General features: G+C 34.3%; 1 protein-coding gene across 2 annotated transcripts in view; it reads right to left on the bottom strand.

The window, feature by feature from the left end:
* The window catches only part of PAN3 (poly(A) specific ribonuclease subunit PAN3), a 131931-nt gene that overhangs the window by 56683 nt on the left and 47641 nt on the right, over window positions 1-27607 (bottom strand). For both annotated transcript variants that reach the window (XM_069080686.1, XM_069080687.1), the window contains one exon: window positions 9932-10082. In XM_069080686.1, coding sequence (XP_068936787.1) covers window positions 9932-10082 — 151 coding nt within the window. The remainder of the gene's footprint in view (window positions 1-9931; window positions 10083-27607) is intronic.

Genomic DNA, 27607 nt, shown 5'->3' with positions numbered 1-27607 from the left:
TCCCCTATCCCCGCCCCCCTCCCCACACACACTCCAGGACATCAAAAATAAATGATATATCATTTTGAGGCTTCATGATGTGGAGAAAAAGAGTACTAGGCAACTCAAAAGATCCCTGAAAACTGTTAACAGCAAACTGCAATATTTTATATTCATAATGTTACTTCAAACTATCCCTCCAAAAGTTAAAATCTTATTAGAATATTCCAAATGTCAATCATTTAAGGAATATTTCTCATACAAAAAGAGTTTAAAATTAAAAAGGTTTTAACACTTGGTGGGGACAGAGGAATGAATCTTGGTTATTTGGACAATTCAATTATGTAGAAAACCTCATTCTCCTCAATATTAAAGAAAATACTGAATCACCGAATTTCAATTATAAAGGACCTTTAGTTGTCACCTAGTCCAACCCACACTTGAAAAATAATCCCTACTATAACATACCTGAGAAGTAGTCATCCAGCCTCTGCTTGAAGTGCTCCAATGAGGAGGCCACAACCTCTTGGGTAGCCAATTCCACTTTTAGACAGCTCTACAACTTTTAGGATTTTTTTTTTGTTTTGATTCTTTTAGGATTTTTTTTTCCTGATACCAAGCTTAAATATTCTTCTTTGTAACTTCCACCCATTGTTCCTAGTTCTACCCTCTGGAATTAAGATTAAAATTATATATAGAATATAAATGTCCTAAGGAACCATCTATACTACTATATTGAGCAGAGTGAGTTTTTTCTTACAATTTTTGAAGCAAACAAAAACAAGCTAATTTCCTGGAGAGTGAAAATTGTATGTGAGAAATCTAGATATTTAAGGTGAACCTAACATGATTTTCTCAATTATGATAAATCCCAAACTACATTAATACGCACCATATGAAGCTGAGCTGTAGTGGAGTTATATTATTTGACCCAAGCAAACACCATCCCTAGAAAGGAAGGAAGGTGGAATTCATCAGCCTAGCTGTTAGCATCATGGAGCTAATAAACTATGATTTTAAAATCAGTGTGGTGTCTATGATATTCTCTAGCCTCAACATGCCTACAAGATTCATGCATTTCAGTCAGCAATAAAGTCTAAAAGTCTGGACCAGACTTCTTGAATTTGAACACACTGAATTCTTCAACATACCCTGAAAGCTACATGGTAAAATCTGAAGACAATTTTTTAGAATACCACAAATAAGTAATTAAAATGCCAATCACAGAAGAGAATAATTCAATAGGGTAATAAAAATGTTGAAGGCTATAAACAAAATGATGCTTAATTCTAGTTTTCTATAAGCTCCTTAGGGGGAAGTTCACATCCCTGATGAGTATATGCTAGGGCTTTCACAGTCACTCCTCTCTAAGTGTCCTGTTCCATAAAGCTCCATATTCAAGGAACCTCAGAGACCAAATAAGAAAAATGAGAACGAAAAAAGAAGAAAAGAGAGAGAGGAAAAGTCCCTTACCCATCCCAGGGACACTGCTGCTGAATTGTTCTGAAAAGCATCAAAGGAACATTTTAAAAATAGTTTTAAGGAAGATTTAACCCTGCTGGTCCCAGCACTGAGAACAGTGTCTTGTACATAGTAACCAATTCATAAAATGCCTCCTAAATGACTGGTCCTCATTTCCAGAGTGGTTAGTTTATCTTTCTTTTCCTTTCTAACCAGCCTTGATCCCGTAAATATCTACCAATACCTAGAGAAGAAAAGTATAGTATTTAATACTCAGAAGACACCCTACAGATCATCCCATCCAACTTCTTTAGATTATAAGTTTCCTTAATTTCCTGAAATTTCCAGTTAAGAAAGAAGAACAACTGTGCAAGAAGCAGTAATTGCTTCAGTTCCACGATCCTTATTTCTGGAATGTCAGAACCTTGATGCCTAGCAACTACCATCCAAGGCAGATCAAAAGGCTCCAACTATATGAAAAGTAATTTCTTCTCACAAAAAGTCTGGGGAAACCTAACCTTAGTCTCTCTGGTTACTACTAAAAGTAAAATAGTAATCCTAAAAATAGAGAATTTCAAAAGTCTTACAATGATTCCATAAAATACACTGATGGAAAGCCAACTTATTACCAAAAAAAGTCATGGTTTTTAATGTTCACATGTATTTTTAAAAGTATGAGAATATGCATAAATAACCCAATCTCGACACCCAAAGGAGAGAAAAAAAGCAAAGCAAAACAAAACCACTCCAGGTCCTGGTGGCTTAACAGAAGAATTCTCTGAAACAACATTTAAAGAATAAGTACTTCACAAATTATTCTCAAAAATTGAGAAATCACCCTACCAGAATCCTTTCATAAGACAAATATAGTTCATACACTCAAACCAAAAAAAGATAAAACAGAAGGAAATCTATATACTAATATCATTAATATTTATCCAAAACTCTTAACAAAATCCTGTCAGATTACAGCAATTTATCCACAAAATTATTTATTATGATCATGTGGAATTTTTACCAAGGACACAAGGATGTTTCAATATTAGGAAAACAATCAAGACAATTAAGCATATTAAAAGCCAAAATATCCAAAACCATGATTATCTCTATAGAGATAAAAAGCCTTTGAAAAAGTAAAATACTCATTTATGCTAAAAACCCTATAAAGTACAGGCATAGAGGGACATTTTTTCAAATATTGCAAACAGTAACTATTCAGAACTAAGTATTATATACAATGGGGTGGGGGTGGGGGTGGGGGTTCCCAAACCTTTTCTAACAAATATGGAAGTAAAGCACTGATACCAATTCTGCCAATTATTATTTGACAAAGTCCTGGAAGTGCTAGCAACACCAATTAGACAAAAGAAAGAAATTAAAGGTAAAATAATAACAAGGAGATAAAACTATCATTATTTCTTGATGATATGATGGTGTATTGGAAAATCCTAGGGAATCAGAAGATACTAAATGAGGCAATTAGCAGCTCTGGTAAAGCTGGAGACTACACAATAAACTTCCAAAAATCAGCAGTCTTTCTATATAATAATAATAGTAACAAAATCCCAGAAGCAAGAATAGAAATGGAAATGCCATTCCAAAAAAAACCTAAAAAAAATCCATAAAATATCTGGGGGATCAACCTCCTAAAGCACATAAAAGACTTGTATAGATTCAATTAAAGAAATAAAGAACTGAAATAGCTGGAAGAGTGTTTATTGCTTACAGTTAGGCCATGCCAATATAATAAAAATTATAATACTACCAAAATTAATTTACACCTTTAAAGCAATACTAATCAAACTACCAAGAGGATACTTTATAGAACTTGATAAAATAATAACAAAATTCATGAGAGGGGTGGGGAAGAGAACATATAGAATATTAAGGCAAATTATGAAAATAAGTAGAGATGAAGAAGGAACAGCACTCTCAGATATCAAAATATATTCTAAAAGAGCAGTTAACAAAACCCAAAACAGTTTTTAAAAAATAGATACATCAATAGAAAAGACCATATGAGGGAGAAGCAGAAACAACAGAATGTTTGATAAAGAGGAAAAACTAATTACCTAAGGAAAAAACTTCTTTGTTTAAAAACTGCTGGGAAAACAAGAAAGCAATCTGGCAGAAACTAGCCTTAGACCAATAGCATATACCACACAATACAATACATTTGAAATGGATACAAAACCTAAATATTAAAAAAAATCATACTATAAAAAACTGGAAAGGTCACATGTGTCACAAATATGGGTAAAAGATGTATTATTCTTAACCAAATAAGGGATAGAGGTAATTGCAAAGTATGAAATAGATTAACTTTGGTTACATGAAATTGAAAAGCTTCTGCATAGACAAAATTAATGCACACAGGATAAGAAAGTGATCAAATGGGGAAAAAAATTTGTATCAAATTTTACTGATAAGGGTTTGATATCTAAGATATGTAAACTATATATATATATATATATATATATAATACTAATAACCATTCCTTAAAAATTTAATGATCAAAAGAGATGGATTAGCAGCTTTAAAGTATTGCAAAGTATTTACAACCACATGAAAGAATGCTCCAAGTCACTAATAATGAGAAAAGCAATTCAAAACAACCCTGAGATTTCACCCTGCTAATTGGCAGATAACCAAAAAAAAAAAAAAAAGGCAATATTCAATGCCAGAAGGGTTGTGGAATGATAGGCACATTAACATAACTGTTGGTGGAGCTGTTAAATGGTACAACCATTTTGGAAAGCAACTTGCAAAAGTTACTAAAATAGCCATACCTTTTGAATAAGACTCCATTATTGGGCTTATACTCCGAGGAAGTCACTGATAAGAAAGAAAAAGTGTGTGTGCATACACATGCACATACACACATGCACAATATTTGTTAGCAGCACTTTTTGTGATAGCAACGCATTAGAAACAAAGAAGATGCCCATCATCTGTGGAATGGCTAAATAAATTGTAGTACATGAATGTAATGGAATGTTACAGTGCTGTAAGAAAGGATCTATGTGATGAATGGAGTATAGGAAAAGCTACATGATACCGAATGAAGTCATTAGGGCCAAGAAAAGCAATACATACAATAACTTCAATAATGTGAATGCAAAGAACAAAAACACACACAAAAATCAAAATTTAATGCAATAAAACTATAAAGAACAAGAATGACTCAATAAAGAGATATGAGAGAACACTCTCAACCCACCCCTTCATGAATATTATACATTGCCCATGTTTTTGAATTTCCTCAATGTACTGATCAGTTGTGTTGCCTTTCTTCCCTCTTCTCTCTCTCTCTCTCTCTCTCTCTCTCTCTCTCTCTCTCTCTCTCTCTCTCTCTCTCTGTTTTTTTGTCTTCAAAAATACTATTTGTCATGCGAAGTAATAGTAAGGTTTCTTTTTTATTTGTTTACTATCTTACTTGAAAATTATAATACTTTCGAACTGTGAAAAAAGTCACTTTACCTCCGGGGTTTTCTGTAACATTCTAAGAATACAAATTGCAACTTACAGAGAAAGAAAACCCCTTATCAGTAACTCCCTATACCAATGAAATCACAGATCCAATAAAAAATAAAAAGTCCCCCAAAAATAAAAGCTACCACACATCCCAATTAAAAGCTGTTTCCTTCCAATAAATATGCTATTAAGAAAGGATGTAAATCGTCTAATCAAGTACTTACTGAATATCTTCTACATGTTCAGATATATACAAATGCTATAGAGGACACACAGACACATATAAAAAGGTCCTTGTCCTCAGAGAGTCTAACAAGGAATATGACTGACATACAACAATAGAATAATAACAAACTAAATAGCCTAATTCTGAAAATAAGTGCAAAAGCAATTCAAGACGATTAATATGGGTTGGACAGTCAATAAGGCTTCTCAGGAAGAAGTGGGTCCTTGAAATGTGGCACAGTGGACAGGTAAATCTGCAAGAATATTTATATCTATTACCTTATAAGGCAAAAAATCTATTTACAATTCAATCTGTCAAGATACAGTCAATAATTTTAGAATTATAAAAATATTTTAAAACTAAGGATTGTTAGGCAATTTGGTGAAACATCAATTGAGTCAATATTATCAGCTAAAAACAGAAGAACAGGTTTATGTGTGGAATGCTTTTCTAAATCATCTCTGGCTCTTATAAACACACACAAGGTCATAGATTAAGAGCTGGAAGTGAATTCAAGTCATCTAGTCCAGCCACATTACTTTGCAAAAGGAAAAAATGAAGCATTCATATCTACCATACATAAAAATAACATAATCAACATTGATTAAAATATAATATCACTAATATATGTAATCATCTAAAACTACCATAGTGTCTAAAAACCTCATTACTCCAAGTCCACAAGCATTTATTAAGTCTCAACTATGTACCAGACACTATAGATACAAATAAAAATACTAGTCGCTGCACTCAAGAAGTTGACAGTATAACAGAAGAAACAATGTGCAGACAACTAGGGACAAACAATATGTATGTATGAATGATAAATTGGAAATAATCTCAGAGGGAAGATCCTGGCATTAGGGAAACAGGCAATTCTTCTTGCAGAAGGTGGAAGTGTAGCTGAGACTTTTGAAGGCAGTCAGAAAGGCCAGGAGACAGAGATGAGAAAAAAGTGAGTTCCAGGAATGGGGGATGCCAAGATACACATAAACCAAAGTTGAATTTAAACTCTTAGCAGAATTAACTCCCCTGGAATCAAGTTATCATCACTATGTCTGACTATGTGCACATAATCATTGTTCCTCTGGAAAAAAATATCCTCTGTTAAGAATAACCTGTTTTCATGGAAACAATGATATTAGGTGGTGCATACCTGGAATTTAGCTACACACTATATACTCAGTTTATTCACTACCTTCTAGCTGAATGGGTCCCTCAGCTCTCAGTTCTTAGACTACCAATCTTGACTACAGCCAAAGAATCTTGGTCCAGATACACTGTCCTATGATTTTAATTTATTCAGCATTAATGTACAGATCATCCAGATGATGATCAAGAATTCACTGCATTAGATGCAATTTTTTAAATAAAATATCAGCCATGTTGCTATCTCCCTTGAATCTTCCCCACAACAAAGGCAAAGTCTTCAGACCTCTGGTGGACCACTTTTTTTAAAGTATTCTGATGCTAGTTCTATAAATTAACTAAAATTCTACTGAACTATAATTTTGGTGTTATTTCTATGTTATTATATAACAAAATTTCAAACTGCTACCTCAAAATGTAAATGCCTATTTCTATTTTGGATATTTTATAGCAACTGTTAGTACAGAATTACCTTTCTAATGCCTACTACCAAGTAAATAATCTTAAAAAAGAAAATCTAATTGAAAAAGAAATAGTCACCTAACTCTCATAATGAAATTCTCTTTCTGTTGTACAGAAAAAGAAAAACACAATTGTTATGTACTTGGGCTGGTCATGCCTCAATTCCTAAAATTAGAGTATTATTTTCCTGAAAAGTAACAGGTCACATTCATAGAATATATTAAATGTTTAAGGAATTTTTTAATCACTAACGCCCTATGAAATAATACAAGTATTATTTGCTCCATTTTACAACTGAGTAAACAAATTATCAAAGGAACTGTGACTTGCCTAAAGTCATGTAACTAACAAGTGTCACTGAACAAAGAAAAAAAGTCAAGGAAAATATCTCAATGAGAAGATTTGAAGACATATATACAATAGCTATGTGCATCTAAAAGAAAATTAATTTGGCTATATGAATTTTGTTCAGCAGGCTTTAAGTTTCTGAGCTGCTGTCCTTTTCTAATACTACATAAAATAATTGTTATGTTTCCTATGAGAATAACAAACTTTAATGAGTCCAATGATTTCTTTAAAAAAAGGTAGGCAGAAAACAAAAGGACAGCTAATAAAAAGTGTTCATATATTCCATTTTAAAGGGCCCTTAATTTGCTAGAAATTAACTTAAAATCAAAGCATATATGGGGCAGCTAAGGTGGCACAGTATTCAAAGCACCGGCCCTGGAGTCAGAAGAACCTGAGTTCAAATGTGGCCTCAGACACTTGACATACTTACTAGCCACGTGACCCTGGGCAAGTCACTGAACCCCAATTGCTCTGCAATTGCCAACTGCCCAATTAAAAAAAGCAAAGCATATAGGATGTCAAACTTTTACTTCTTTTACATTTAACCTTAGAAAACAAGCATATATACAAAAAGGGTTTTTTTAAATAATGGAAAAATTAAAATCCTTAATTTAGACTTTAACAACATAACTAAAAAACATGAATATTAAAAGAAAATTCCCCTTGCTCTAATTCTTGGTATGTGTCACTAAATTATTTTACTTCCTACTGAATTAGTGAAAGGTTAAATTCAATTGTACATTTTTCTCACTACTGCAAAATACATCAGATGAAAAGACATTGTTTTAGTTTATAGGAAGGTGAATCAAAAAGCCCAACTTTTAAAGACATAAAATGAACATGACAAGTTTCAATACATTTTGAAGGGGAAAGCAAAGGTTTATAATGAAAAGATCAAGGAACAATCTGTGAATGAATTTCTGATAACTGAAAAACAGCAGTCAGAAGACTGCAGAATACCAAGAAGACAGAAACAGAGTTAATCTCTAGCAAAGTGGTTGAAGTGTCAGAAGTGAGTAAAGAATCAATGTTTTTTAAATACACTAAATTGCATCTTCTGCATAGCCCTGATCTTGCACCTTCAAATCATCACCGTTTCCATGCCCTGAAAGATAATATTTGTGAGTGAAGATTTTAGTCGATAACAAAACTATTTCATGAAAGTATAGCTTTTGGAAACAGGATAAAATTTGCCCTTATTTTCAGATAAGCCATTTAAATGGAAGGAAATAATGTGATAAATGGTACCTATTATTCAATTCAAACTTTTTTTGTATTTTTGTGAGCAAGGCACTGAGATTAATACAAATAACTAGTAAACCATTGCTTCCCTAAAGGAGCTTACAATGGGAGTGGAGGCAGGAGGGGAGATGTACACAAATAAATACAAAGTTGCATGTAAAATGCAGTAAAGGCACAAAGTCCTATAAGAGTTTATATTTATCATATTAATAATTTTAGGGAAATATCAATTTGGTTTATTATAATGTAAAAGTGGGAAAATCCTTAATGTGATTCTTCTAAATGCCCATCTTCATGAAAAACTGCTTTTTTAAGGCAGCACTAAGTTATTTAATTTGGGTCTGTCTCAGATAGTCTCTAGAGTACAATCTTGTCCATTCATGGAAAGGGTCAACACATTAAATTTCAATTCATTTAAGACAACTATACCTTCCACCCACAATTTTAAATTTCAATTTTTAATTGGATCCACTGAAATACACTCCTAACATCAAACAGAGAGGTTAGGTAGATACCAAAGCACTGATATTTCTTCTAACTAGACGATACTTTTTATTAACAACTCCTTTAACATTTTCACCTAAATATACAAAAGGAAATAATTCCATAAACAATAAACTGCTGTTTCTTAATAACAAATAACATATTTGCTTCTGTGGCTAGGAAGGATGAAAACTGTTTTTTAGTCCCCAACCTCCAAACTTGACTTCCCTCCCCTGCAAAAAACACTGACAGGAGAAAGCTTAAAATGTAAGCTCAGGACCACTGTGTGTCCCTTATAATTGAAAAGTGATGAATATGTCAATATTCATTTTAAATAAGCCAGTATCAACTGCTATTCTTTGATATTATACATGCCTAATAATATTCTTTAAAAGTTTCTTAAGAAGAAATTACTTATGTGGTAATGTTAAAGTTACTCATTTCTCCCTTAAATTTATTCTTTTCCTTCTTTTTAATCTCCTGGGTATGAAAGAAAGAAGGAAAGAAAGAAGGGAGAAAGAGAGAGAGAGAAAGGAGGGAAGGAACTCATTGAGTTTTACAGTAATCTTATCAACCACCTCTTTAAAAATTTGGAAAAAATATTGTATTTTTCTAAATGTTCTAGTAATTTTTCCTCGTAATAAAACCTTAAAATATTTCATGTTAAAATTGAGCGAGAATTACACTAGTCTCAAACCTAGTATAGAATGAGAAATATTTTATTAAAATAACTAAAATTAAATATTTAATTAAAATATTAAAAATCAATTTCTGAATGCCAAAATAGCTTTGTGAAAGCATTAAACACTTAGACATAAAAATATAACCTGAAATCTCAAAACACAGTATAGTATTGCATTTCTAAGACACAAGTAGATTTTTATTTTTGTGCTGTAAGCAATATCTCATTCATTAAAATGACATGAATGTTTGAACTGCATAATTTAATTTTAATGTATATGTTTTACCTGCAGTTCCAATTCTGAAGCACAAAATTCAGAGTATCAAAGATATACCATTTCCCTCCTAAAATTTTTGTTCTGGTAAAGAAATATAAATAATGCTTAGAAATCTCATATTTGCAACTAACACAGTTTCTCAACTTACCTGGTGCTAGTCCAGCAGCAGCAGGACTTCCCACAGATGGGTGAGAAAACAAGGCTTGAGAGAAGGCAGACATATTTGACTGGGACAGGTTACTCAGCCTGGAGGTTGATCCTCCTTTAGGAATAAACTCACTTGCAGTAGGATTTGGTGTCTATTTAAAAATCAAATATAACTAGTTAACACTTCATGCTTATTAACAACAAACATCTGTAACAAGCATTATTCCAAAGTTTGAGATGTTTTATTTTTTACTTATCATTTAGTAAAGAAGTTTTAAAAATCTGTTTTATGAACTATTAAACAATGACTTACAAAAGCTTTTATCATTAAGAGAAACTTTAGTCATCTTATCTGAGGATTTTACTAATTTTATTTCTAGAATTTAAAGCTCAAGGACTTTTTCCTTTACAGTGAAATAAGCAAGATTACCAAACTCTACTAATATATTTCAGAGAAATAGGAGGTTGAAACTACCTCAAAATTAAACAAGTTTCAAGTTTATGCCATTAAAAACCACTTTCTACTATATACTAGTAGAGGATAACTTCTTCTCTTTTTTTTTTGGTCTTTTTGGAGGGGGGAAGGCAGGGCAATTGGGGTTAAGTGACTGGCCCAAGGTCACACAACTAGTAAGTGTTAAGTGTCTGAGGCCAGATTTGAACTCAGGGCCTTCTGACGCCAGGGCCATGCTCTATTTAGTACACCACCTAGCTGCCCACCTCTTCTTTACAGTAAAACATATTACGCACACAATGAAGAAAGATCAAAGACTATTTTAAAATCAAGCACATGGAATGAGTAATGACACTGGATAAAGTAAAATCAAACTGAAAACACTCCTTTACCAAAAATGCAAATTATAGTGACATTTAGAATCCCTTTAATATAAGGTTCAATAAAAATATAAAGTGCTATAACTATTTACAGAATAAATAAATATAATACAAGCTAGTCTAAGTAAAACAAAACTACATGTGTGGAGGTAAAGACAATTTTAAAAGATGCTACAGAGTCAAGCTATATGAATCTTTTGCCCATACTGAGACAAATGTATATGTCCTTTTACCTTTTTCTACTTTAAGACATACATTTTATATTGTACCCACCTATTAGGCATGAAATGTTTGCTCAATCTGCACAGTCTATCATAGGATCATGGATTTAAATAAATCTTTTTTTCAGTTGATAAGAAGTGTCATTCATAATACTTGCTTAATACATATTAAAAAGTTTAATGCAAAATTGAATGCTATAAAATCCAGAACAATGTTAAATGATTCATTTTAAACTGACACTCAATAAAATACTTTAATAAAGGTGTAATGTGACCAGCAAAAGTGGCATATAGTTTATGCAAGGGAGATTAAGTAGGTAAAGCAAATCATGATAATTAACTATTAAGTGATAAATTTTAAAACTTCAGGAATTTTTTAAAAACCAGATTATAAAAAATATTAATTGCAAGGAAGCTAGAACAGTATAACTAAGGAATTAATGAGAAACATAACAACAAAACTTCTCATACAAATACAAAGAAAGCACAAGGTAAATTAAGAGGACAGAACTAGGAGACAATAAACTATCCTAACATTAAATTATATGTTACTTAGGTTAAAAAAAAAAAAGAGATGCATGGAAAAGGTCCCACAACTGGACACAGTTTGTATATTTAGATAGTCCATGTTGAAGTTGATTATATTTCTTAAGTTAAAGTCACATAAAACTGGAGGAAGGAAGAAAAGTCAAATAGCTTGTATAAAACAGACAACTTACATACCCTTCCATTAGTCACACAGGAATTTCAGACAATTACTAGGTCAAGAGAAATTACTTAGTAAAGGCAGTAAAGTGCAGGACAGCATTTTCTTCATTAAGCCCTCTTACTATGAGATGATATATACCCTAAGTCTCTAGAGTACACTATAAGTCAGAGTACTTTTTGATGCAAAATTACTCAACAATCAGGAAAATAGACTACAAACAAGACCTACTAGAACTTCATGATGAAAATGGGATACGTAAGACAATGCAAGGAGTTATGACATTCTAACTTGAGGAAAGCACTCAAAACAACAAGAATCACATCTTACATCAAAATGGTATATAGATGAATCATTTGGGGGACAGAAGATACTAGAAAAGAAGAAAGATTATGGGTAACAACTTAACCCTGACGGCACCAAGAACAAATTCACACTGACAGAATCACTCAAAGATTTGCTTTCTTTGAACTTTCTCTACAACAGGACTAAAAAGAGAGCAGCACAAGTAGCATTAGACCCATGACATAGATAAGGAGAAACCAAAGCTCAGAAAAAGCTAAGCAATTTCCACACAGTCACAGAACTAATGTCTAAGTTAATATTCAAACTCAGATCTTCTAACTTCATATTCAGGGCTCACTATTTCTACTGTACTACATTGCCTCTGTTCTACAAATTGATAGAATTTATTCACAACTTTGTATATATGTAATCTCTTTCCTGTGAGACAGATGTTGTCATGTTTGTATTTTTATTTTCACACTGCAATTGTATTGAAAAAAAAAAAACAATCTTCACCTTTGCAAAAGTGAGAACAATAATCTGGCTTGGTGTATTCCTTGAGACTACACTGGGAAAAAGAAAGAACTGTGAAATCCATTACCACCAAATTCAAATTGGGAAAAAATTAATCTTAACAAATTCTGTAGGACTTCCAAAGCTGTTTAATATGATATTTACTAAGGGTCCAACAATGTACAACCAAATTCAGTAAAATTTATCAAATAGCTATACGTAAAAGTTAATGAGCAACAGTTTGTCCCTGCTCGAGAAGTTTACACTCTACAGATAAATTTAAACAAAAAAGTAAATTTAATAATATAAGGAAGATAAAGCTATTAACAATGAGGAGAATGAAGAAAAGCCTCTGCTGGAAGATGCACCTTGAAAAGAGCATTAAAAGGCGCGGCCAGGTGGCTCAGCGAGTAAGAGCACTGGCTCCAGTGTCGGGATGACCTGGATCAAATCCGGGCTCAGATACTCAGCACCACACCCAGAAATAACTGGCCGTGTAACCTTGAGCAAGCTACTTAACCCCGATTGCTTTAAAAAAAAAAAAAAAAAGAGCATTAAAGAAAGTTAAGGATTCTAAGACGCAAAAGAGAAAAGGTAATTCATTCCAGGCATAGGGGACAACCTATGCCAAAGCATGGAGGTTGGAGAGGGCATATCCAAATTCAGTAAACAGCAAACAGGCCAGTTTGGCTAGGATGTAGAAAGCATTCAAGGGAGTGACAAGCAACATCCCTAGAAAACTGGACTGGAGCAAGATTGTGAAATGCTTTAAATACCAAAATGAGTAATTTTCTTTGTTTGAATGCTAAAATTAATAGGAAACCATAGAAAACTCTTGATTAAGGCAGTGATGCAATCAGATGCATGCTTTAGGAAGATTACTTTGGCAACTTTAGGGAAAAAGCATCGGAAACAAGCGAACCAATTATAAGGCAAAAGTCCATGTGACAAATTTTAAGGACCTAAATTACAGTGGTGGTTATAAGAGGAGAAAGTAGAATGCAGGCTACATTAGATCAGGAGTTATTTTATGTTTTGTTTTTATTACACAAAGTATCTAGGACAGAAATTTGTATATAACAGACACTTCAGATGCTCATTGCACTGGATTAGATAGAGATAAGGTGATAGATGTGGGAAGCGCTGTATAACCTAGAAGAATGAAAAGACTGCAACTGGGGAGAGGGAGCCATGGGGTAAGGTAAAGAGTCAACGACAGTTGGTGCTGCTGCTGTCTTCCCCTCTGAAGCTAGCTTTAACCTCCTCTGTGGATATCTTACATGTACTTATTTACAAGTTATCTCTCCCCATTAGAATGGGATTTTCTTGAGGACAAAGACTTCTTTTGCCTTTACTTATATCCTCATTGGCTAGCACACAGTACGGCTTGTCCCAGGTCCTACTTCTTGGCAAGCAACTGTCTTTTACCTTTCCTTGTCTCCTCAGTGCTTAAAGCAGGGTCTGGGAAATAGTAGGTGCTTGATAAATGTTATCTAGGGAGAGATTAGGTCATAAGAAAGCCTTCCCCTCCACTTTTTCTAAACACATGAGAAACAGAAGAATAATTGAAAATTCATTAAAGGAGATCACTGGAGAGATGTTCTGAAAGATGATGGAGGGAAGAGGATCAAGGTTATAGATGAAAAGGTTAGCCTTAAAAAGAATAGTCACCTCCTTTTCTGAGAAAGGTAAAAAGCAAGATGAATTTTCTTATTAAACATTTCATTTTATAGAATAGTACTACAATGAACTTGAATCACTGTTATTCTTAAATAGTACAGGTCCTTATCACCTCTCCTCTAGATTAAAGTAGATTAAAGCACTAGTCTTCTAATTTGTTCTCCTAGACTCAAGTCTCCCACAATTCCAGTTTAGCCTACACAATGCTGCAAAATGATCTGAATGTCACTCTTATTCAATTTTAGTGGCTCCCTATTGACTCTAGGATCAAATTTAAAGTTTAAAGCCCTTCAAAGTCTTTTCCCAATCTATTTTTTCAATCTCATTAAACATTTCTCCCTCTGCTACCTCCTGTGATTGAGCCAGACTAGCTTTCTCTTTACCCCTCATGCAAAATACTTCCATCTTCTATCTCTGTGTCTTTTCACTAGCCATCAGAGTTACTTCATGGGTGAGGTTTTGTATTTCTTGTTCCAAGCTGTTAATTCTCTCTTCATGTTTCTTCCCCAACTCTCACTTTTTAAAAATCATGTTTGCCTGGTTTTTAAACCCTTGCTTTATCTCTCCAAGGAATTCTGATTGGACTTGTGTCCAAGATGCATTTTTTCTGTCTTGTTTTGCTTGGAAATGTTTTCAAGTCATTCTCTTCTCCTGTGTTAAGTGTCTTGAGCTTTCCTGTTGTCATGATAGCTCTTTATGGTGGTATTTTTCTCGTTGGCTCATTATTACTTCTTGACTTTGGACCTGATGTTAGGATTGGGCTCTGTACACTTTTGGAGGGAATATAGAGATTAGCCATACATAGTCTTGTGTACTGCTACTCTCACAGTTCAGACTGGGGACCTACAAGCTCTCAGTACTCCCAAAGTGGTCTGACACAGAGACAAGTTTGATCACTGCCCTCCTGGTCTGAGCTCTGCAAGTTCCTGACCCAGGTTTGGGTTTGTCAGTTTATCCCTTTTTTAAAAAGTGGTCTTTTTGTTCTTAGGCTTTAAGAAGCCAGTAATACACTGTACTGGAATCAACAACAACCCCTCAGGCTGTCAGATACTTTTGAAAGGCCCTTGCTGATTTTCTGAGGATTTCTGAAGTGGCTTTTTTGTCAGTTCTTGGACCAGTTTTTTGTTTTTGGTTGCACTTTCCTTTGTGCTTTGGTGTAGTTCATCCTATTTCACTATAGGCTTAAATGATAAATAAAAAAGATAAATACTTCCCCCACAACAGTTAGTTCAATACATCTAATAGTCATTGAAAAGTTCTCTTTAAGAACTTTCACATATATCCATGGAGTAATATCCATTCTTAAAAACAAAGAAAATTTAAAACATGACAAAGAACAATGAAACATGTACAGCAAAAAGCCCAACACTCACTAACAGAGAATTAACTACAGGTGGGAAAACAAACTCAATCCAGTTTCATCTGTGCCAGTCTAGGATCAAGAGAAGCATATATATATATATGACCAGTGCTATCATAAAATCAAAATTATTGCTTATTCCAAGTAGTTCTTACCCCATTTATGTGGATCTGTGACAATCTATGTGGCTACTCCTCCCTCCAAAGATACAGATTACAACCCAGCCATACCTTTCCAACCTGGGAGACTCTTGTCAACATTCTCTTATAAATATCCTAAGGGATAAACCTAATGTGCTATGGGTCTTCCTCTAGATCAGGTAAGCAAACTATGGCTCAAGGGTCAAATCCTGCCTACCAGTCTGTGGACAGCCTATGAGATAAGAATGGCTTTTATTTTCAAATTCAATAAAACTTTTTTTTGAAAACATAAAAAGCTCATGGGCTAGATGTGGTCCATAGATTATAGTTTGCTGACCCCTCATCTAGACCTCTTGGCATGCACAGGTCCCAATGGAACACATGACCTATTGAGCAGCTGTCATTCACTCGTGCTATTAGTCCATCTTTTCCTTGATCATGCACCTCTCTGATGACCCGCACTATGTGATTTCTTCCAGTGCAATTCTTCACTGATATGTGGCAACCTATACAGAATTACCAGATGCCTCTTCAGAGACTTTTGGGTGACCAATAATTAATTCTTCCACTCAATGGTATAGTGGTGTTCTATGATTAATATCCATACATCATCACCAGAAGAATGCTCATGTTAAAAAAAAAATGGGCATTAGGTTAAGACTTTGTGATAACTGTTATTGGAAATAAAACAAATACAAAGAAAATTTAAATCTGTTCAAATAAAAGTTCACTTATAAATTTCAATGTATTTTATGCTAACATTTAAGTCCTGACAATCTATAACATAAGCCAACCTCTAACAGAATAACATACTTCTAATAATCTTTCATGCAGCCATAAGGAAAGACTCATATCTGCCTACAAATCTGTCCTAATTCTAATTTGAAGCTTCTGTGTATAATTTAAAAGTTTGGGGGGGGAGGGGAAGGGGAGACACAGAAACACCACTCAAAGCTAGGATCACACTTTACAACTATAGTCTTTTAAGTTTCCACAAATCTGTGTGACAGAAAGATATGGAATCCTACTTTGCTATTAATTCCTTTGTTCACAATTCCTTCTAGGACTAAATTAGTCATCATCTAGTAAGAACTACAAGGTAATAAGGTTTAAAGTTTCCTCTTTGTACAATGATTCAAGTTAACCAGAAACAACTTTAAAATTTCAAGAATAAAAAAATAATACAACTACCACCAAAAAAGAAATAAATCAAATGCAAGCTTACTGGAGTGGTCCCAACAGTGTAGTCCAAGGACTATGAGACAACTATCTTCTAAGTTGTCTTTCACAGATGACCCAAAATCAACAACATCAACAACAATAAACTGTGTTAGTACCTGGGTGAGGGTTCCAGTCAAAAATGGATCACAGTCAATATAAATAAATATAAATAAGACGTTTTTGTTCCCTTTGGTGCTAAAAGCTAATTAGTCGTTGCTTGAGAACACTAAAAAATTACCATAAAGTCAAATCTGTCTCAACTCTGGATTGAGGACAGCAGAAGCAGGGACAATTAAATACAGTAAGCTTATCTACCTATCCTAAACTTTCCTGTCTCATGATAAACATCTATCTGAAAAGAGTTGTCAGTACACACTGTCTCCACTTCTTCACTCACTTCTCAACCCCTTGCAGTTTGATTTCATATCATATCACTAAAATTATCTACCCAATGTTATGCAGTCTAAGGACCATGGAAGACATCTTCCAGGTGGTATAATAGTTGATCCAAAACAAATAAATGGCTGTGTAATAATCTGTCAATACACTGCATTTTGCCAGAACTATTGCAGTATCTAATTGGTTTGCCTGCCTGAAATGTTACATCTTCAATATATCTTCCACATGGCTGGGAAGGCGATATCCTTAAGACAAAGGCTAGCCATGTTTCTCCCTGACTCAAGAGAATTCAGAGGCTCCCTATTACCTCTATATGCAGGTATAAATGCCACTATTTGGCACTGAAGACCCTCCACAACCTGGTCCACATCTACTTTTCCAGATTTATTATAAATTACCCCAAACACAACATTTTATCTCTCATATCCACAACAAGGAAGAGGCTGTCCCCAAAACCTAGAAAATGCTTTCCACTGGTTTACTTCTGCTCCTTTAAAGGCTAAATTTCTTTCAAAGCTAAGTTCAAGCTCCAATTCTTACATAAGATCTTTCTGGATGACCCCAACTCCTAATGCCTCCTTCCTAAGGTTACTCTAGGTACTTAAAAAAAAAAACATTAGATACACACCTACATTTATACGTAAATAGTTTCATTGTGTATATTCAACACACAGTAAATGTGTAATAAATGCTTCTTGATAAACTGATAAATAATTTTTAAAAAGAGGATGATAACATTGAATATTTTGGTTTTGGCTCCTTTATTTCCTTTTCCCCCCTATTTATTCTTTTGCCCAGTGCTCAAAGCATGTACTCCACACTTTCTCCCCACTTCATTCAATCCACATCCTAATGGCAGCAACAACTCATTTTTCAACAGTACTTGACAGTTTTCCAAGTCCTCTCCCCTTAACACCTGGTAAATATTACAAGTATTAACATTCCTATTTTACAAATGAGGAAATGGGAGGCACAAAGAGGGAGGATAATCTGAGATCACAGTAAAAAGAGACTTGAGCTCTTGTCTTAGTTTCTGGTCCAGGAAGAGGAGATGTTGGGAGATAGTAATGGGAAATAAGAGTTAATTTGAAAGCAACTGCAATTCTTCCCTATTCCTCTGAAAACAGCCTTAGTGATAAACAAATAAAAAACTTTATCTTCTAGTTAGTATAGAGAAGTCAACAGATCAAGGATAATCCCTAAATCTACAATAACACTAATATAATCATTTCATCTATACCTGCCACATATTCATTCAATAACTTTAATTCATATATTCAATATTCTGAATGCTAAACCCCATGATTTAATATGAATGCCTCCTTATTAAAACTGTCAAGGACCTTTCTGGAGACAACGTATCTATTAACAAAGAAGGTCTGAAACATAATAGTGCCATATACCCTATCCAATCAGAAAACTCAACTCATATTTAAGTCAGCATTTTATTTTACCCAATATTCATGACCAATAGTAAACTACATGGAGTTTGTTTAATTTGAAACTTGAATCAAGAAACTTAACTGAATAAAAAATTCAAACAGTGCATTAAAAGGTGGTATAATATGTAATTTCCATATAGGCCACATAAGTAAAGGTTCATGGTCATTTTATCTCCAAGGCATTCTGTTAGTTACTTCAGTAGATCTGGAGAGGTTGAGCACAGGACCATAAAGGTCATTAAGTTAAGGTCAAGTAACTAGAAGCACAAAATTTGGCGGTCTAGAAGCTTATAGCTTAGCAGTCATTCAGCTATGAAAAGCTCCACAATCAAGAGCCATAGAGACAGGATTCAAATGCCACTTCTGATTCTTACTACTCAGGTTAAGTGACCTACAAAATAAGAGATTAAAAGTCACTGAAATCGAAGTCAGAACTCCTGCACCAAAAGCTTCAAAGGAAAATACAAGCTGGTTACAGGCCATAGAGGACCTTAAGAAGCAGATAAAAGAAGTGGAGGAAAAATTGGGAAGAGAAATGAGAACAATGCAAGAAAATTATGAAATGAAAGTCAACAGCCTGACTGAAGAAAATAATACCTTAAAAAACAGACTGACTCAAATGGCAAAGGAGGCTCAAAAAGGCAATGAGGAGAAAAGTCACTGAAATCCCCTTTAAGGCTAGACTTTTGACTATGATTTGACCCTATGTAACACTGGACAAGTAATGCTCCAACCTCATCACAGGCTAAACAAGTTGGAGACTCTGTCTGGGAAGTTCAAAGGACCCCAGAGCAGACAAGCTGATATCAAGGGACCTCCCCTTACTAGTTCTTGCCCATGACAAATAGTTTCTAAAAACATCCTACTCCTTGAGGTTCCTAGAGATTGGGAGCTACCTGAACCATGATTAAACTTCAATGAGCATAAATGTTTAGATTAGACCTTATGATCTTCCCAAACTGTCCTGAGATGCTAGTATCTCAGACAATCTCACATCAAACTAAAATAAAAATGATAGCAAATGAAAATAAACACCTATCAAAAAGAAAGTATTTTTTCTCCCCACTCTCTACCTGGTGAATCATAACTGATATTCCCTTTGGGTGAAAACAATGATGAAGTCACAATGCTAGACCTCAAACCAGATCAAGGAGCATTTCTGATGTGATCCTCAAGTTCAAATATTCTCAAGATTAAGAAAATCCTTTTCCACTTTAAAAAAAATCCACAACAATACGTCTCTTAAGAAGAATACTATGCCACTTGAATGTAAATATAAAACTACAAGTAAGCAAGACTGAAAGCACAGGAATCAACAATTGGTAATCTAAGCAAAAGATACAAAGAAAGGAAAAAAAAGTTACTTGGTTCAATACTGGCACAATAGTTGAAACAGTGTCATATACTATTTCTTATGAATCTCTCTCAAACAAGACTAATAATTACAGACCTAAATGATAAAAACAAACAAAAGGTAAATTATCAATTATAGTTAGGTTCAGAAAATTGATGTTAATGCCATAACATCAAACACTCTTGAAGGGAAATTAACATTTGCTGATGTCTTTTACTCAAACATTTCAAAATTAGGGTAAGTGTTCATTATGAACCATAACTATATAAGAATCATTCATCTTTGGTGATCCAAACAGGTTCTAAACTCCATAGTAAAGGTCATGATCAATAAGAATGACCTAGGAACTCAATACAAAATGTCTAAAAGAACTGTCAAAGAATGCAAAATTATACAGATTTATGGACCTGATATTGAAATGTTCAATGGTAGTCAACTTAAGCATATGTTAAAGTAGATATTCATAAACCTGCCCATTTTGGTTCACTTATTTTAAAACAGTCACATGGACCCTGAAAAAGTTCTGATAACTCTAGGCCACGAAAAACCAATACATTTGAGCAAGTCACGTCAATAAGCAGTTATTAAGTGCTTACAAAGCTAAGTGCTAAGTAGCTAATGTAGTACATAATGTAGCACACAATGTAGCTAAGTAGCTACATTGTGCTAAGTGCTGGGGATACAAAAAAGGGAAAAACACTATTCCTGCCCTCAAAGCAACTAAGCAGACCTAAGGTGTACAGTTAACACTCCACTATCCATCCGCAGAACTTCTTGGCCTCAATTCCACTAGAACAAGATGCCCGCCCTTCCAGAATAAGTTGACTAATTGACATTTTTTCACCATGCTGTTAAGCTTTTAACTCAACACCTTCCCAACTCCCTTAGCTTCCTCTTCTCTCTGATTGCAGGGATGGAAGGTGAAGCACTAAACTCCTACCAAAGGTTTCCTTCATAGAGGGTTGAATCTGGACGCTGCAGCTCACTCTCCACCTTCTACCTTATAGATCTTCTTGGTCTGAATTCCATGGTGGCCCCATCCCTGCCCCCTTCAAGCTTCCTTTTATGTACTGTCTTTCCCCATTAGATTTCAAGCTCCACGAGGTCAGGGATTTTCTGTTATCCCCAGCATTTAGCATAACGCCTGGCACATAATAAATGTTTAATGAATTGAACTGAATACAGAGTAGAAAGAAGGTGCTCTGAGAGGGTAGCAGCTGGGGAATCAAGAAAGGCCTCCTTAGAATAGATAGGAGTTGAGTCCTGAAAGAAGTTAGGTAAACTAATAGGGGTGAGTGTACAAAGCATTTCCAGTGGAATAGCTAGTGTAAAGTGGAGATAGAAGATGGAGTGTGGAGTTCAGAAACTACAGAAAGACCAGTGTTACTGGATGATATGTATAGGAGTAAATGAAAAGGTAGGAAGAAGTCAGATTATGAAGAATTTAAATGACAAGCAAAGTTTATACCCGATCCTGGATAGGAACGGACAAAGGGGTTACTGAGCACCTTCTAAATACCAGGCTCTTATGCTACGTACTTTAAAATATTATTTGATCCTCACAATAACCCTGTGAGGTAGGTGCTATTATTATCCCCATTTTACAGCTGAGGAAACTGAGACAGAGACTAACTGATTTGCCCAGGATTACAGAGCTAGTAAGTGTCTGAGGCTGAATTTTAACTCAGGTATTCTGTACTGCAGGCCCAGGACTCTGTGCAGTATGGCGCCACCTAGCGTCCTCCTCCTAGAGGACCTACAGAGCTACCTTGAAGCTCAATGAGCAGGGGAATTAGATACTCAAACCTGTATGTTAGAAAAATCTCATTGGTCAAAATCAGAAACAATAAAACTCAATAACATAGTGTGAGATAAAATGAAAGACATAAATTACCTACGAAAAACTGCTTATTTGATTAAAAGCTGCTGGAAAAACAGGAAAGCCATCTAGGAGAAACTAACCTTAGACTAATGCCTTATACCATACAACACAATACATTCTAAATGGGTACATAACATTAATATTAAAGATCATACGATAAAAAATTAGAAGAAAAGCAGATCACATACTTTGCAGTTATAGGTAAAAAAAATACTTAAAAAACAAGAGATAAGAGGCAATTACAAAGGATAAAATAGGTAACTGAAAAGCTACATAGATAACATGTTATCTAGTTTAAGAAGGGAAATGGTCAAATGGAAAAAAAATCATATCAAATTTCACTGACAAAAGTTTGAGAGAAAAGATATGTAAAAAAATTAATAAATATGTAAGACCAACAGTAAATGGTCAAAAGATATTAACAAATTGTTCTCAAAAGAAGAACTGCAAAGTATTCGCAATCACACAAAAATACTCCAAATCACTAGTAATGAGAAAAGTAAATAAAAACAATCCTGAGTTTTCACCTCACAAAGATAACCCAAAAACGGCAATACTCAATATGAGGGGGGTTTGGAATGACAGGCACACTAAAGAGAACTATTGGTAGAGCTGGTAAGTGGTACAACCATTCTGGAAAGCAATTTGCAAACATGCAATTGAAGTGACTAAAATAAAATGGCCATACCCTTTGAATCACAGACTCCATTACTGGGTTTATTCCCTAAGGAAGCCATAGATTGGAAGAATATCCTCATGTATACCAAAATATTTATTAGTAGCACTTTTTGCAATAGCAAAAAATTGGAAACAAAGTAGATGCCCATCAACTGGGGAATGGCTAAACAAATTGTGGTAGATAAATAATGAATTATTACTGTGCTGTAAGAAATGATGCTGTAAGAAAATTAATACAGTCAATGAAAAAAATCTACATGAACTCTTCACAGGGAAGTAATCAGAGCCAAGAGAATAATATACACAATAATTACAGCAATGTAAACAGAAAGGATAACCACATACAAAAAAAAAAATCAAAAGTGAATGTAACACAAGCACGACTTAAATGAAGACCTCTTTGTTATTATCCATAAGATATGGCACATGTTTTTGGACTTCTTCAATGTATTGTGCTCATTTTTTTCCTCTTCCTTTTTTATTTTTTCTTTTCTATCTTTAAAAAATACTATCTGTAATTTGGGATGGATCTCTGCTAAGGGGAAGGGAAGTAACTGTAAAGATGTAAAAAACAGAACACTGACAATAAAAACTTACTAAATTAAAAAAAAACATTTTAAAAGGTAAAATTCTTTTGGAAGCTGAGTGGAGGCTGAGTTAGACTGGAGAAGTGACTTGAGGCAGGGAGAACTGGTTGGAAGGTTATTGGAATAATCTAGAAGAGATGAAGGTCTAAACTAGAGTGGTGACTGAGTAAATAGAAAGAGGAGGACATATACAAGAGATGTAGTGAACGTAGAAATTACAAAATTTGGCAACAAAATGTACATGTTGGATGAATGAGATTAAGGAGCTGAATTGAGACTGGGCAGCAGGTAGATGGCAGTGCTCACAACAGTAACAGAGAAGCTGAGAAGAGTGAGGGGTTGGGGGAGAAAGATATGAGTTCTCTTTCAGACATGATGAATTTTGAGGTGCCTACAAGAACCTTCAACTTGAGTTATCCAGAAGTTCATTGGTGATGTGGGACTGGAGCTCAGGAGAAGTGGTGTTGTATATACAGACTGTGAATGATCTCCAAAGAGATAAGTCAATCCAGGGAAGCTGATGAGATCCCTAAGTATAAAGGAAAGAAGAGGCCCAGGACAAAGATTTGAAAGACCTTCACAAGTAGTGAACAAGATAGGCTGAAAACGGGGTGGTTAGGTGGCGCAGTGAGCAGAGCTCCGGCCCTGGAGTCCAAAGGACCTGAGTTTGGATCCGGCCTCAGAACCCTATATGCCCTCCAAAAAGCAAAAAAAGAAAAAAAAGAAAGGCTGAAAAATCAACAAAGGAGACAAAGAAGGAGCAGTCAACAGGAAAATTAGAAGGGAATAACGTCACAAAAATCTAGCAAGAAAAGAATATCCAGAGAGAGGATGAGAATGCTGCAGAAGTCAAGAAGGATAAAGACAGAAAAAACCCTCAGATTTAGCAATTAAGAGCTTACTGGCAGGGGCAGCTAGGTGGCGCAGTGAATAGAGCACCTGCCCTGGAGTCAGGAGGATCTGAGGTCAAATCTGGCCTCAGACACTTAACACACTAGTTGTGTGACCTTGGGCAAGTCACTTAACCCCAACTTCCTTGCCTTCCCTTCCCCCCCCCCCAAAAAAAGAGCTTACTGGCAATTTTAGAGAGGGCAGTTTAACTTGAATGAAGGGGGCAGGAGTTTTTTTTTTTTTTTAAGAGAGTGAGAGGAAAGAAAGTGGAAGTTTGGAGTATAGACTACACTTTTCAGCCAGTTTGGCTGAGAAGAAAAGAGAGATACATACAGGATGATAGATTGGATCCAGTGAGGGTTTTAAGGATGAGGAAAGCGTCAATGTGCTAGCAGGCACCAGGGAACAATGAGGACCTGTTCTATGTTACTTTGGTGCTAAGTTAAACAGAAGAAAAGAATTACCCATAACAATGTCTTTGACCAAAACCCATCAGAGAATGTTCTTAGATAAGCACAGCTATCTTTAAACAGGAAAATTTCTATATATGGTCCATTTACATATCATTCTCATCTAGTAAGTGTAGCCAGAAAGAAAAAAATTCTTAACAATTATGTAAGACTTCTCCCATACCAATTATTTGCTTCATCTGGTTATGGGATATAAAATGTGAGGCTTCTGAAATTTAGACATAATTCAAGTGAAATTTTATTTGCTATATCCTATACACCAAAGTGGAAACTCTTAAGAATTAGCCTAATAAGAGGAAAAACTAAAATATAATTCGTAAATTTTAAAAATGTTCTTCCCTGCATTAGTTAGCATTAGATCTTTGTACTATGATACAGTTAGGAAAATCCAAGTTATTTTCAAAACTAAAGCCCAAATGAAAATAGTATGTAGAAATAAGCCTCACATTTGCCAGCATGAACATTAATACTACATAAAGCATTTACACATAACTTCCAGTAAACATGATATAGCAGCATAATCCTTCCCTGGAAACTTCAGTTATACTGCCATTTTAATGACCATTCTAATTGGAAAGTTATCACTAGAAGGTTTCTCATAGCCATTCTACCACTTTATTTTTAGGCAAAACTCAAGACAAACAAATTTATTATTCTAAATGTAGAAATTTACAAACAGATCAAGGTAGCAGAATAACATAAAATAATAAAACCAACAGTGGAAAAATAATTTTAATTTTAATCTTTTCTCTTTAACATCTCCTCTTTCTGCAATAAAACAACCAAAAGTCAATTAGGGAAAAACAACAACACCACGGAAATGGGGGTAAAGAAAGCTAGTTCATCATCTACTAGATAACTATTTGATGATGATGATTACAATGATGATGATGGCGACAACAATGACCATGATGACAGAAAAAGATTTACAGGACACTTTAGATTTGCAAAGTGTTTTACATGTTATTTCATTTGATTTGTACAACTCTGGGAGGCAGATATTATTATTATTATTATTATTATTATTATGACTCCCACCTTATAGATGAGGAATCTGAGGCAAAGGTTAAGTGACTTTCCCAGGGTCTTATGCCTACTAAGTATCTGAGGCAGGATTTGGGCTCAAACATTCCTAATCCTAGTCCAGTGCCTTATATCCACTGTGCCACCTCAATAACAACAATTGAGTCAAATATATGGATCTTTCCATTCTACCACTCGACCCATTCACATGAGCAAGACACTATAGGCTCTTTTCATTATTATTAAAAAAGAAACAAAAAACATGTTTTGCTTCCCTTTAACAACAGACTTTTAAACAAAATTAAAAGCTGCTATATGTTTTTTCAGGTTTTGACTGGTAGCATTAACATACTCCAAATACATAAATGTGAAGAGGGACACACACACACACACACACACACACACACCCATAAGGGCGATTGCCTTTATTATTATGCTGACTGAAAAAAAAAAAAAAAAAAGAGAGAGAGACAAACTAATGAAATTCAGAGGAGTAATCTTATCTAGCTTTAAAAGTTAAATGGCTTGGGGCCACTAAATTCACAACAGCTTAGATTCAAGAAATAAAACTCAATTCCACAGCAGACACTTCTATAAATCTCAATGAGAGTCAACTGTTATTATAGAAACAGATTCACTTTAAATTAAAAATCTAAGAGGCAGGCAGAAAAAAATACTGATCAATGAAATGAAGTTTTTCAGGATAAGGAGATTTGGAATCCTCCAGAAATGAATTGTTATGAGCCTTTACAGAAGTCATTTAACTTTTCTGTGACCATTAAAATATCTGTGCTAAAACAGGGATAATTTTCACATTACCTTGAGAAGTTGTAAAGAAGAATAGCAGTGGCAGGAATTTTTGTCAAGTACTTCAAGGCTTAAACCAATGGAGAGCAACTATTTTCTCCCATAAAATTTTCACTACTATGATCTTCCTCAATATAACTAATTCTTTAAGTTCTTATAGGAAAGGAATTATATAAAGAATAAAATAGTAGTACTCTATCCGACACAAGCCTGAGATATCCTCAATTTGATATTTCACAAGAATAAATTCAAATAGAAGCCTTTAATTTTAAGAAATGCATATCTTTATTACATATAATCATTTGTGTCAATTCTCTCCCCTAAACACACTAAAAAAACAAGGAAATTCTGTAAGAAATATTTTTATTGTCAACCAGATTTGACAGCTATCCAAAAATTCCCAATATCATTCAAATATTTAGATGAATGTTTATTTCCTGTTTTATTTTGTCTTTTAATGAAACATGGCCAAATTTTTATTTGGTACATGAATCAAATTTTACAATGCTGATAGAGTGAGAATTTCCTTATTTCCTGTGCTCTGAGCAATGTGATATAAAGCTAGCTGCTAAAATATTATTAATGTTGGAGAGAACTAAACGATCTACTATCAAATATGGTGAAATTCCTTTAAAACACAGATGTTCACAGTAAACCTTATAAACTATGTTATAATTAATATATGTAGAATATCTAAATTTTGGGGAACAATAATTAATAGTATATTTGCATCCATGAATGATAAACTTCCATTTATCCAGAATGATAAAGGAAAGGGGGTACTTCTGGTTTTTAATAATTAGATATTTTGGTTAAGTTATCCGGAACACTAAACACAAATAACCAAGTTTCAAAGACAGAGAATTAATAAAATGTGTGAATTTAATCACTTACTCAGAAATACCTGGATATTTTCAGAGTTTAGTGCATTAAAGTCTACAGCTATAAAAATCAATACTCATTATATACTGCAGTAGATATAGGTGACAAAGAGAAGAGCAGACAGAATCTATACTGACCTTAAACTATACACCTGAAGATGTATTTTGGATTAAGTCCCTACTATTTGTTTAATCATTTCTAATTTGTTTCTTATAAGATAATGTGTGGCCTGCCACCTTCTGCCTACACACACCTACACACACACACACACACACACACACACACACACACACACACACACA

This window comes from Petaurus breviceps, unplaced genomic scaffold (assembly GCF_028583685.1).
Source record: "Petaurus breviceps papuanus isolate PSGF00001 unplaced genomic scaffold, PetGlider_PUasm1.0 91133, whole genome shotgun sequence".
Classification (NCBI taxonomy): domain Eukaryota; kingdom Metazoa; phylum Chordata; class Mammalia; order Diprotodontia; family Petauridae; genus Petaurus; species Petaurus breviceps.
Note: the sequence above shows the minus strand (reverse complement) of the source record. Positions and strands in the feature narration are given on the sequence as shown.